Source organism: Dipteris shenzhenensis, chromosome 23 (genome assembly GCF_047967505.1).
Source record: "Dipteris shenzhenensis isolate YYH24624 ecotype China chromosome 23, Dip_SZ_1.0, whole genome shotgun sequence".
NCBI classification, from domain to species: domain Eukaryota; kingdom Viridiplantae; phylum Streptophyta; class Polypodiopsida; order Gleicheniales; family Dipteridaceae; genus Dipteris; species Dipteris shenzhenensis.
Window position 1 is genome coordinate 12,510,425 of NC_141618.1, and position 13,683 is coordinate 12,524,107.

Sequence of the window (13,683 nt, forward strand, 5' to 3'; positions counted from 1 at the left end):
AGCGGGGGGGGAGGGGGAGCAGGCTGAGGGGTAGGCGACTCGAGCTCCACGGAGGCGACTGGCGGAGCAGGTGGAGGAGGCGGAGCGGGGGCTGCCCTCGACTGGGAAGCCGAGGGTGCAGCTAACACTGTAGAGGAGTCGAGGGGAGCGGAGGGAGGGGGGGGATGGGGACTCCTCTGGAGCTGGGGCTGAGAGAGAGGAGAAGGAGACTGAGGAGGAAGAGACGGAGGCTGAGGCTGCGGGCCGGGCGAAGGGAGGGGAAACTGGGGAGGGGGCTGGGACTGAGTGGAAAGGGGCGGGGGAGCGGGAGAGGGGGGGATCTGGGGCTGTGAAGGGCGGCCTGCCGTCGACGAAGAAGCTCTCCCAGGTCCCTGGGGCGGCTGCCTGTCAGGTCTCTGGGGTGCTGCTGCCGGAAGGGTAACCTCTGCCTCCTTGCCTTTATCCGAGATCTTCTTGTTCCTTCCTCTTTTCCTTCTAACCTCGGTCCAGCCACCCACTAACTCTGGACCGGGTTCCGCCTGCCTCGGCTCCTCCTGACGTGACTGTCCGGGGGGGGCGGGGGCGGAGGAGGCGGGGACGGGGGGGGTCGAGATGAACTGGCGAAGCGTGGGCACGCAGCCGCCAAGTGCCCAAAGCCATGGCACCTCAGGCACTGACCTGGCTGTCCGGTGACTATCATGCTCTGGGTGATGCTACCGGCATCTGTCACAATCTCGATCACTGCAGGGAGGGTCGCAGGGTCTGCCACAGCCACTCGGACACGGGGGGCTCCTGCCGTGGTCACCGCATCGGCGAAGGTGTCGTGCATAACCCATCCAAAATGGGAGCCCAAGTCCCTGACAATCGGCCGCAGCTCAGCAACAAGCCCTGGAAAAACTAGTGTCACTGGGTGGCGAGGTATACGGAACCGAACATCAAAATCTGCTGCGCTGAATCCACGGTACCACGGGACTATCATGATAATCTTTCCATCCACCGATGTGGGGGAACCGGCAATCAGGTTGCTCGCAGCTTTCTCATTGGAGAGTTTGAGCCAGAAGATGCCCCTTCCCATAAGGGCCACCTCCTCAATATGGCCATCCTCTAGCAGGAGAGTGGACTGGAGCCAGTCCCTGATGGCTGCTCTGGAGGGAGAGTGTCCAATGACTCTACCGTAAACAGAGGTACGGGCAAAGTCAGTGGCAACCTCCTGCACACGAGATGATTGTTGCTCTGTCAGGATAACGCGGTAGGCATCTGGAGAGGGAGGGTCCGACTGGGCCTCCGGATCCGGGCAGGGGGCCGCCATACCGCCAAGACTAACTGCAAGCTTCCGATGAAGAACAGGCTGCCACCCCAAAAGGGGAGACGAAGCGGGAGGATGGCGCCTGGGTATGGAAGGGATGGTGGCGGAGGCGGAGGGTGGAGGCGGAGTGGTGAAGTGAAGCAGAGGGGCGGGCGAAGCGAGGTGGGTGAACGGGGGGGGGGTCGGGCGAGGCGGGGTGAAGGGTACGGGGCAGGCGGGTGGCGCGGGAGGGCGGGGGGGGGCGGGGGTGATGTGGCGGGGACGGAGGGGTGAATCGGAGGGCGGGGGAGCGGAGTGGAGGCGGGGGGGGCGAAAAAAAAAAAAAAGGGGGTGGAGCGGAAGGAAGCGGGGGGAGCGGAATGGAGGCGAGGGGGGGTGGAAGGCGGAGTGGCGGAGAGGCGGGTGAGGTCGCGGAGGACGGGGGGGAGCGGGATGGAGACGGGGAGCGAGGGGGTCGGGTGGAGTGAGCGAGGCGGGTGAGCGAGGGGCGGGTCGGGTGAGCGAGGGGGGCGGGTGAGCGAGGGCGGGCGGGGGGGCGAGGGCGGAGAGGCAGGGGGCGGGGGATGGGAGGCGGCGAGCGAGGCGGAGGGATGGGTGGTGGGTGAGCGAGGCGGCGGGTGAGGGGGATGGCGAGCGGAAGGCGAGGGTGGAGAGACGGGGGGCGGGGGGTGGTCGCGGCGGGGGGGGGGGGGGGGCTAGGGAGTGGAGGTAGCTAGCGATGGGGAGAGGGAAGCTCGCAGGAGCGCTCCAACGTTAGCATACTATTGATTGCAACACATTGGGTCGGATTGGAGAATATTGAGTCACATTTGCAGGACATTGAGTCAGATTTTCAGACATTGAGTCAGATTCGCATACATTGGGTCACATTTGCAAAATTTCAGCAAAATTTGGGGCTTTTCTGCATTTGCCCTCTTTTTGGTCTATTTGCCCTCAATAAATTTGGGGCTTTTGCCAGATTTGCTGTTTTTGCAGTGAACATTGCCTGCCACAGTCACATTTGGGTCAGATCTGCATTTGCCCTTTGATTTGGGTTGGAAATTTGCAGATATTTGCTGTCATTTTTGGACAGCCAGCTTTTTGCAGTGATAGCCTTGAGGCTTTTGGGTTTTCAGGTCTCTTTCAGGGTATCACATTTGCTATGGCTGGGAACAATCAAGATCTATTTGGCGTTCTTTGTGAAGATGATAAGTTAGATGGCAGCCTACAACCCTTTGATTAGTGGCCATGGGTAATCCGGACCACTATTCTTTTGATCAGCTAGTTACTTTGCTTTTGCAGGAAGAGCAAAGTAGAGCTAATAGACAAGCCATTATTCCTGGTCATGCATTTGCTTCACAGCAGATAGGAAGAGGCAAGGCTTCCAAGCCTATGGGTAAACCAAAATCTGTGCATAGCAGCTGCAATTCCTCCCATGCATCTAAAAATACAGCAGATAAGTCAAAGAAGAAAAGATGCAACTATTATCACAAGCCTGGACATGACATTTCACAATGCAGGAAGCGCATTGCTTTGGAGAAAAAGAAAGCATGATTGACAGTTAATGCCTCTCATGCTATTGAATCCCATGAGCCAGAAGATGCTTCACATGCACATGCTCTTCAGGATGATTGGGCATGGGCTGTCCATTGCTCATATGATCCCTCCAAAGCTGATGCATTCTTTACTGCTAATGATGCTCAGTCCTGGTACTTTGATAGTGGTGCTTCCAAGCATGTCACATCTTGCAGACAGTTGTTTCATTCTTTAGCTGCCTCGAGGGGAGACTGTCAGATGTGCTAATAATGCTTCATATGCTATAAAAGGAATTGGAGATGTGCAGCTCACATCCATTTCAAGCCATCCTGTTACTCTAACAAATGTTCTTTTTGTGCCTGGAATTGAAGTCAACTTGATTTCAATTTCAGCAATTGCCACTTCAGGTTTCAGAGTTATTTTTGATGGCTACAGATGCCTAGTTTATGATCTTTGTGATGACAATGCCATAGTTCTCACTGGCACTTTGCAAAAGGGGCTTTATCACCTTGATCATCACTCAGCTGCACTTTCTTGAAGCATTTGCAATTTCAGATTCACAGCTTGCTTAAACTCATCTTTGGCATGAGAGAATGGGTCATCTCAATTATAGAGCTCTTGCAAAGCTACATTCACAGCAGACGGCAATTGATGTACCTCAAATTCACACAGTTTCCAAACATGTGTGTAAGGGTTGTCTTTTGGGTAAGATGCATCGGTTTCCTTTTCAAAAGAATTGTCCAAAACTCTCACAAAGGAAATTGCAGCTAGTACACAGTGATGTCTGTGGCCCAATGAGGACAAATGCCATTGGGGGGTATAAGTATTTCATGACTCTCATTGATGATTTCACAAGATGTTTCTGGGTATATCCTTTAAAAGCCAAATCTGAAGTTTTCTCATGCTTTCAGAGGTGGCTGAATATGGTTGAGAATGAATCAGGATGCAAGCTTGTCACTCTCAACACAAATAGGGGGGGAGAGTATATGTCTAAGGAGTTTGATGCATTTATGTCGTCATGACTCCTTAGACTCCTCAGCAGAATCCTGTTTCTGAAAGGAAAAACAGGTCCACAATGGAGATGGCCAGATGCATGCTTAAGGCCAAGTCTTTGCCCAATAAATTTTGGCTTGATGCAATGATGTGTGCCAACTATGTGCTGAATAGATCACCTACACGGGCATTGAAGATTGTTACACCTTATGAAGCATGGAAAGGCAGGAAGCCTTTACTTTCACACATGAGAGTTTTTGGGTCTCTTGCATATGTTCATGTACCATCTCAGCTGAGACATAAGCTTGATGACAAGGCAATCAAATGCATATTTATTGGTTACAGCCACGTCTCCGCCCCAGTCAGCGTCACACCATCCCATTAGTGTGACCGGAGTCATGGAGTCAAATGTGATTCCCACGGTCGTATCGGTTATATCAACCAAATACTGGGAAGAGATGTAATCTTTACTGAACATTCAGCTTCTCCTCTTGTGGACTGCAAAGCTAAGCCAGATGTTGACATGTTTGATGCCTTTGAATCTTGGTTACCTCTGCCATCCTCAGAAGAGGACTTTGACCAGCAACATGAGCCTCTTGTAGGCCCTCCACCAAGCAATAATGAGCCACAACCCCATGCTGATTTGCAGGTTTCTCTTCTAGCACAAAATGATCCCACTATTCATGATGCAGTCATTGAAGAAAGAGCTGTCAATAGACAGCAAAGGCAAGTTCCCAGATGGCTTCTTGATACATTGAGGGACAGCAAAGAAGATCAGCCTTTTGCTGCCCGGACACGATCAGGGAATAGACAGATGCATGGTCACTTTCTTGAATTTGCACTCCTTGCTATAGCTTGCAATGAAGAGCCCTTGTGCCATAAAGATGCTTTTGACATCAAAGAGTGGATGGATGCAATGAGAGCTGAGTTACAATCCATTGCTAAAAATGTCACATGGGAATTAGTAGATCTCCCTCCCGGCAAGCATGCCATTGGTACCCGGTGGGTCTACAAATTAAAAAGGAAATCTGATGGCAGCATAGATCGATACAAAGCCCGTCTTGTTACAAAAGGGTATGCCCAACAACAAGGCATTGACTTTGAGGAGACATTTGCTCCCACATCCAGGATTACTACCATTAGATGTGTCATTGCCATTGCAGCCCATCATCATTGGCAAGCGCACCGACTTGACATCAAGACTGCTTTTCTTCATGGCGATCTGCAGGAAGAAGTATATGTCACACAACCTCCTGGTTTTGAGGTTGTTAATTCTAAAAATAAGGTATGCTGGCTTAGAAAAGCCCTTTATGGTTAGTGATGCCCTATAGGCCATGGTATGTGCCTTGTAGGCATAAATATAGGCACTTGTAGTGTTAGTGCCTTTTAGGCTACATAGGACATTTAGTCCTATGTGACACCTAGGACACTTAGTCCTAGGTCTAGATACAAGTACTTTGTACTCTTTCTTTTCTATTATCCTAGTTTGACGTGACGGCTAATCCATCGACGGAGGGGCTAGGATGCAAAGAATAATGAAGAGGGAGGGGGGGGACGGAGTAGGTGGTGAGGGTAACTGCAACGGGAGGAGAGGGCTAGGATGCAGAGGAGAATGGAGGGGGAGGGAGTAGGTGAAGGTAACGGAGAGCGGAAAGATGCATAATTCCCTTGCTGCAATTTTCCATTCATGATGTCATTTTGCTTTTTGTAGCAGTCTTTCGCCATATGATCCATTTTACCACAATAGTAGCATTCAATATTGCTGTTTGCATTTTGATCTCTCTGCCATCCACCACGACCTCTTTGGCTTCCCCTGCCTCTAGAGTTACCACGTCCTCCTCCAAAGGACTGGTTTTCTTGAGTTTGCTACATATTCTGATTTCTACCACGGCCTCCAGATCGGCCTCCTCTACCTCTACCTCTACCTCTTCCAGCATTTGAGTAGAAGACAGTTTCTTTTGAAGTTCCTCTTGAAGAAGATGCACCACCATTTCTCTGCTCTTCAAAAATTAGAAGAGCAAACAACTCCTCAAAATCAAGAAATTTTTCACGGACGGCAACGGATGTCCGGAACTGTGCATAATCCTTTCTTAGACCATTCAAGGTCCTCAAAACTAGATCATCATCTTCCACTGGCGACCCAATGGAAGCAAGTGCATCTGCAATTTTCTTCACCTTCATGTGGTAGTCATTGATGCTCATATTTTCTCTCTGCACATTGTGCAACTCCTGCTTGAGCTGCATTTTCCTGACTTGCGTATTTGTGCTGTACATTTTTGCCAAAGTATCCCATGCCTCCTTTAGCGTACTTGCATCCTGAATATGCACAATCATAGAATCCGAAATACTGATAGACAGCCAATACATAACTTTTCTCGCTCTCTCATGCCATCCTTTAAATGCCTGCATTTTCTGTTAATTAGGAACATTAGGAAGAACTGGTTCTTTTTCATTTCCTGTAATGAACTCCCAATAGCCTTTTCCCATAAGGAAATTCGTCATTCTTGTTCTTGTCAAGCTTTTCATTGACAATCTGTGAAAGAGAATCAGATGCCATTACAGAACACTGCAAAAAATTCTGTCACTGCAAAAAACACAGCTTCTGTCTCACACGGGCAAATCTGCAAAACTGACGAAAGTGGTATTTGACCACACAGTCACTTCCTAGTGACGATTTTGCATCAACAGGCAATAAGGATGATTCTGTAACTCCCAGTGTCTCTGCGCACAGGCATACGATGCAATTTCTGCAGTATCTTTTCACCGACCTGCAGAGCAGTGGTCGCACAGCAAAAATCGGGCCTTTTTTGGAGTGCCTGCGAAGAACTTCCGCCTTTAAAACGGGCCTCGAATCAAAAAAATGAAGTCACCGAGGGCTCCGCCTGCACCCGCAGCATATACTGCCCTCTCGCCACACCGCGAAGGGCGTCTCAATCTGAGACAGTGCACTCTTGCACTTCCGGTTGTGCTACCTGCAGAGATTTTCTCCCAAACTCGAAAAAGGAAAGCAACACTGGTTCTCTTACCAGGACACCGCGAACTTGGTTTGCTTTCTTAAGCTCCTTACCACGAACCAGGCTCTGATACCATGTGAAGATAGTGGGAGAGAGGGAAGGAGTCTCACTTGCGGCTTTCTCACATTCACAATGGGGGAATACACACAAAGGTGGAGGCTGAAAACAGTTTTCCTCTTCTTAGTTGTGAAAGCCAAAAGAACGCTAGTACAAAGAAATAGAAGAACCCTATATGTGGGTCTCAAACCAAACTCAGCTAACTAAGGTGGCATACTAACTGAGCCACGAACTAGAGTACATAGGATAGCTGTCATCCAGCTATTATTCATGGGTGGTGTACCAACCGCATCTGCAGCTAACAAGTCGGTGACATAAATGCACAACGGTCACCCTGGCATATCACGAGTGGAGCTCGATATCTCAACATACTGCTCCTGTCTAGCCCATACTGCTCCTGTCTAGCCTGGGGAGGGGAAGCCCATCCCTGTCCCCTAGGGCAAGCTTGTGCCAAATGACCCATCTGTCTACATTGGAGACACTGACCTAGTAATCAAAAGACCTCATCCTCTACCCGAACTCTCCCCCATCAAGGAAGACCTCTTCAAGAAGGGACTCTACACTCTCTATAATCATGAGTTGAGGCAGTTGAGATGATTATACTCTCTATAATCACCTTGAGTTGGGACACCCCGTCATCTGCCACAACCAAGGCTGCTGAAATCCTCTAACACTATGCCAAAAGCGCATCCAAAGGAAGGAAGAATGGGCCGGTACTCCCTCAAGAGCCCCGGAAGCAGAGCATCACCAAGAAACGAGGCACGTGGTGTGTCGAGTCCACGTCCTTAACTGTAAACCCATGATACCAAGGGATGACGTATAGAAGGTGAGGGCCGAGAAAGATTGGGCTCTGCTCCACCAAGGCCTTGGTGATGTCGAAGGTTGGAGAAGAAAGACTCCTCTCCCAACCTCCTTGATGTGGTCACCCTCTAGTGCTCAAACTCCCCTAGGTCCAATCACGCACTTGACTCCTCGTGGAAGTGAGTCCAACAATCCTGCCCACCAATGCTCTGTCTTGAACTGACTAGACTGCCCACCCATGCTCTATCCAAAACTGACCTGCTATTTGTTTGCTAGAGAAAGTAGAACCTTAACGGCTTGGGGAGTTGAGGGTGCTTCCATGTGAATCCCTCTTGCCAGACCAAGGGTCGCCACCCAGATTCAACACAAACACTGCACTCCCAAAAGGTGAAGAGGGTTTGGGAGGGGAGGGGAGAATGAAAAAGGGGGAAAAAGGGGGACAAGGAGGACCAAAAGCCTCACAAACTCTGCCAACCAAGCTGGAAAAAACACATCCAGGCTCAGGGGAGCACTAGGCTGTGAGGGCTGCTCTCAAAACCAAGAGGGCAATAATAGGTGCCATCAAGAAATGGGAAGCCTTCACAAAGCGCCAATGAGAAGCTGGAATGATGAGAGCATCAATGAAAGGTCGAACTGCAAGGCAACCAACAGAAGCTCCACCAACACTTCGAATACTAGCAAGGGGGTACCTGATATTGAGAAGCAGGCCATGGGCCAGCCAAGAAATCAAGCTGCTAGGTAACTGAGAATACCAGTAGGACGGACCAACAAGAGTAAGATGGAGCATCAAGAGAATACTAGCAAGGGGCTGCCTGATATCGAGAAGCAGGCCATGGACCAGCCAAGAAATCAAGCTGCCAAGTAATTGAGAATACCAGTAGGACAGACCAACAAGAGTAAGATGGAGCATCAAGAGAAGGACGCCCAAAGAGACGACGAATGAGAGCTCCAGCTGCTAACCATGGGCCAGCAAAGGGCTGCTTGGCACAAAAATACAGACCGCGCGCCAGAAGAACTACCACGAAAACAGTTCGAACCGGCGTGCCACCTCTAGGGGTTGTACGGGCTGTAGAAGGGCTAGCAAACAGTTCAAAGCTGCACGAAAACTTGACAAAAAGCACCCAAGATCACAGCTGCAGTCACGAACTGGAAAAGGCACATGATAGGCTCCTTTGAAGCTCCACGACTAGTGAACTGAAGGCGACCTGAAAGGAACAATGGCGCAAAAGGAAAGCAGAGGAAGGGCAAAAGGGAAGGAAGAAGAACAAGGCTAAGGGGAGAAAGGGAAACAAGAAAAGAAGGGAGTGCTAGGAAATGGAGTCAATTTGAGTGACTTTTAGTGTGTTCTAGAGTAGTACTATGCTACTTTTTATCCTAGAGTGCCATGTGTCACTATGGGACTTATCCCATATACATTTGACGCTTAGAGTGTGTGTGCCTATCATCCTATAAAGGCATTGTACTTTCATTGTCATTTTCATCAAGCCTCATGCCTTCCTTGATCATGTCAGTACTTTGCTTGGTTGTATATTTCTTTCTCACATTATTTCATTTCCATTATGCTTTCCTAGTCTTGCTTTTCCTTTCCATTCCATGTCTTGCATCTTCATTTGGTATCAGAGCTAGACTATCCTCCAAGAGGTTGGGGTAAGAGATTGAGGATATTGAAGCCTCTCTCCCTCATTCCCCTTGGAGGAATGGCTTCTCCAATTCCATCTTGAGCTCTACTCTCTCCACCCTGAGCCTCACCAACAATGGCAACTCAACTCAAGGCTCGTGGAACCTCCAATGGTGTGAGGCAGCTCAACTCCAATGATTCATGGCAGCCCCATGCTCCGCTCCTAGGTGTCATTCTCTTGGCCTAGTGCCCAGCTCGCAGCAAGCAGCAAGCCCGCTTCTCTGTCCATACCAGCCGTACAACAGTGCGGACTGTTGTGCCATACAGTCTCCCCACTCCTCTTCTCTACTCGCTGCTGTTCTGTCCGCCATTTCTTCCTCTCCTACATCTCCATTGTGACCACCATTTTTTCTTTGCCCGCCATTTCTCCCATTTCTTCCTCAGCCCTCCATTTCTCCCTCAGCTCGTTTGTGCCCTTTATTCTATCCATCACTCTTCTCTCTCCTAGCTGCCAGCTTTATGGGTTCGTTTTCCACCAACTCTCTTCTTGTGGACAAATTCAAGGGGCACGGATTTCCCACATGGCAAACAAAAGTGCAACTCCTTCTCATGAAGGAGAATGTTTGGGATGCCATCGAAGATGATGAAGCACTTGAGGCATCAACGGAGCCTCAAACACGAAAGATTTGGAAGCAACACAATTCGAGGGCCATCGCAATCATCGGGCTTTGCCTAGATGATTCATTGATTCATCACATCGACTTCAAGTCCAAGGCAAAGGAGATTTGGGCACGCCTTGAGAATATATTTGGTAACAAGATCACCAACTCCAAGGTATTTCTGAAAATGCAATTTTATAAGCTGAAAATAGAAGAGTCTAATACTTCGAGTGCGCATATAGCAAAGATTCAATCTTCACTTCAACAACTCTCCAATTTGAAGTGTTGCCCGGATGACGAGGACAAATGGCTGTCCTGATGACAAGTATGGAAGGGATTTCTCGCTTTGAGAATGCCCTTGAAGTACTTCGCATTGCATCGACTACATTCGAAGATATGGTGTCTCTTTTGCTTGAAAAGGATCGCCGCAACAAAGAATCTCCATCCTATTCAGCGGATACTACACAGGCACTTGTCTCCACCAGCAAATGGAGACCTAGGCCATCGACTCCACCAGCACGAGGAAAGACATTCAAGCCATTCAAGTGCACTTACTACAACAAGCTCAGTCATACCGAGGACAAGTGTTACCAAAAGCTTGCTCAACAACAATCGAAGGATCATGCCAGTTGGGTGGCATCTGCCACTAGTAATGATGCAGATGAAGATGACTCACCGACACACAATCATGCTCTTACAGTCTGTCTCCTGCATCTAGAGGATGATGGAGATCATGATTTTGCTTTCTAAAGCATAATATATTTGGGTACTCTGGCCTGGGGGTGTTTCCCAAAAATGAATGCAATAAATCATGTGTGTTGAGTCAATAAAGGTCCTCTGCCTTGGATAGTCCTCCTAAAACGATGTATTTCTTTTATATTTTTGGTGTGTGGCTCCATGTTCCTCATTAGTCTTTGGAGCCAGGTAGGGATGTACTGTGGGAGCCATGTGTTTTTGGTTTTGATAGATCTATTTGTTGATGCATTGGTCTCCTAGGCCTCTGAGTTGATCATGCATCCATGCATGATGAGCCTCTGAGCCATGCTAGATGAGATTTCTATGTTATGCTCACTTGCCTCTGAGATTGTGTGGGAGCCATGTCTAGTTCTAGACCAGCATGCACAGTTTTGATGACCATCATTGTCATGTTCTGTTCTTGGTTCCATTCCAATAGTCCCTCACCTTTCCTCCATGGGGGGGTGTTAGGAAATGGAGTCAATTTGAGTGACTTTTAGTGTGTTCTAGAGTAGTTACTATACTACTTTATATCCTAGAGTGCTATGTGTCACTATGGGACTTATCCCATATACATTTGACACTTAGAGTGTGTGTGCCTATCCTATAAAGGCATTGTACTTTCATTGTCATTTTCATCAAGCCTCATGCCTTCCTTGATCATGTAAGTGCTTTGCTTGGTTGTATATTTCTTTCTCGCATTATTTCATTTCCATTATGCTTTCCTAGTCTTGCTTTTCCTTTCCATTCCATGTCTTGCACTTCAGGGAGGGTATGGGGGGGGAGAGGCTATGGCGAAGGGGTGGCAAAAACAGCAAGCAGGAGAAACTGTTCTCATGCTCTACGCACTTGTCACATCACATATTGAAAATTCAAATTAAACTTAGATCTTCTGAATTAGAATCATCCATACAAAAACTGCATTATACAATTCATTAAGCATGCAAATGGTGAGCTGCAAGTAAACTTCCACTGTTCTATGTCCCCTTATGTTTCAGCATTGATTTAATGCATAGTGCAGATGTGCACACCTAAAAGAACACTACTTGGATTCTCATTAAGAGGTAAGAAGTTACCAAGGATGAAGCAGGCACTCCTGTCTCCTCCACAACTTCTCTTATTATTCCATCAAACATCTCTTCAGTTATCTTTGCATTCAACTTCTCTTTGCTGTCTGATACACATCCATCAACATGATTGCAGATTCCAACTTCCTCCGGCTGTAAAAGAACAAAATATGCAAATATAAGTGCCTGCAAGGGCGCCTCAAAGTTCCAAAAATAATACTATAGTTCTTCATGCACATCTCCTCTAGATACTAATGGAAGATTGGCTCATGTAATACCACTCAGATGAGCCTACCAATTCTATTCTATAATGCTATTGTTTCAGCCTAAAATTCATTACAAACATGATATGATAAGTACTTCTTGATACTACAAACCTCATAATGTCCACCAGGAAACACAAGATGGCCACCAGATATAAGTGCAAATATGAGTGCTTGCAAGGGCGGCTCAAAGTTCCAAAAATAATACTATAGTTCTTCATGCAGTTATCTCCTCTAGATACTAACGGAAGATTGGCTCATGTAATACCACTCAGATGAGTCTACCGATTCTATTCTACAATGCTATTGTTTCAGACTAAAATTCATTACAAACATGACATGACAGAGTACTTCTTGATACTACAAACCTCAGAATGTCCACCAGGAAACACAAGATGGCCAGGAAACTCTCCCACGCTCTGGCTCCTCTGTAGCACCAAGATGCAATTATCAGTAGTTTCAACAATTGCACCATTTCCAAGCGGGCTTGCCATGTGCTTGCACCTGTCCACATCCTCTACAAAGGCACAACAATGTCAATTTCAAGTCATTGGTCATCTGTAAGAAGAAAGAAAGCCATCACATTATACACCAAAAATCCCAAGCCATATATTTGATACGTGTTTACATATGCAGCTCCATGAAAATGATGCACCTTACAATAGAAGGAAAAGGAAAAGGAAAAAGAAAATAGTGAAAATGGAAGAACAATATCAATACAATTGTTAATAGGTGCCAAAGAAAAATTAAAAAGTAGCAAGATCAAGCACAGTGATTCACCCAAGCCTATGGTGACACCAAGCCTTCTTGAGTTACCAAACCTGTGGTGATACTGCCTCATTGTATCCTTCCAAGCGTAGGGTGACAAAACCTTCCTTGCCACCTTGAGCAAAACCCCTTGTATTATTCTTCATTTTTTTAAATAGAACTGTATTTTCACAACAGAGAACCGCATTGTCACACTATTGTGACCACAGCACAATTGTCACACTTTCCTATCCGACTCTTTTGTCACTTTTAGGTGACCAAAACACCTGTTGTCACAAATTTTGTGACCAGAACCTTTGTTGCCATTGTCTTTGTGGGGTCCTCTAGTCAACTGTTTGGGCCATGTGGCTTTCTCTAAATGCTTAGGTTTCTCCTCAATCCCTATGTTGAGATAGCTCTAATCTCTTTCATGATCCACGTTGGGAATGCTTGTTGCTGTGCTACTTGTTCCCATCGCCTCTATCGTACATGTGCTGGAGTATGTTCAAGAGGGAAACTGCTCTCAACTTCTCTCATCCAAGGGTTTGGGAAGGCTGAAGAGGTGGAGATCATATATCATCAGTTGAAGTCACTCTTTTCTTGGCCCTTTGGACTTATTTTAGCATACCTCTGTAGGGTAATCCGTCCACCTCACAAGTCAATCTGGGAAGGTTCCTATGTCATAGTAGTATCTGCGTCTAATAAATAGAGCTCGAGCAAGTCAAGGTCTTCTGCATCATCCACTCCATATGGATCATTCACAACTTGTGGAGGGTTGGTGACTCCTGTTCAAATATGTGCCACCGGAGCATCATCTGTGGAAGAGGCTTTGTCAAGACGTCGCATGGTCCTCTGTTGGACCAAAAACTAGCAAGATGTCACCATTCAAAATATTTTTAGAACAAAGTGATACTATATCTCTATATCCT

General features: G+C 47.5%; 1 protein-coding gene across 1 annotated transcript in view; it reads right to left on the reverse strand.

Moving 5' to 3' along the window:
* NUDT9 (nudix hydrolase homolog 9) overlaps window positions 1–13,683 on the reverse strand; it is a 40,557-nt gene that overhangs the window by 11,089 nt on the left and 15,785 nt on the right. Inside the window, exons 6-7 of the mRNA XM_087394472.1 lie at window positions 12,376–12,524; window positions 11,754–11,897 (exon numbers count right to left, since the gene is read on the reverse strand). Of these exons, the coding sequence (XP_087250598.1) occupies window positions 11,754–11,897; window positions 12,376–12,524 (293 nt within the window). The remainder of the gene's footprint in view (window positions 1–11,753; window positions 11,898–12,375; window positions 12,525–13,683) is intronic.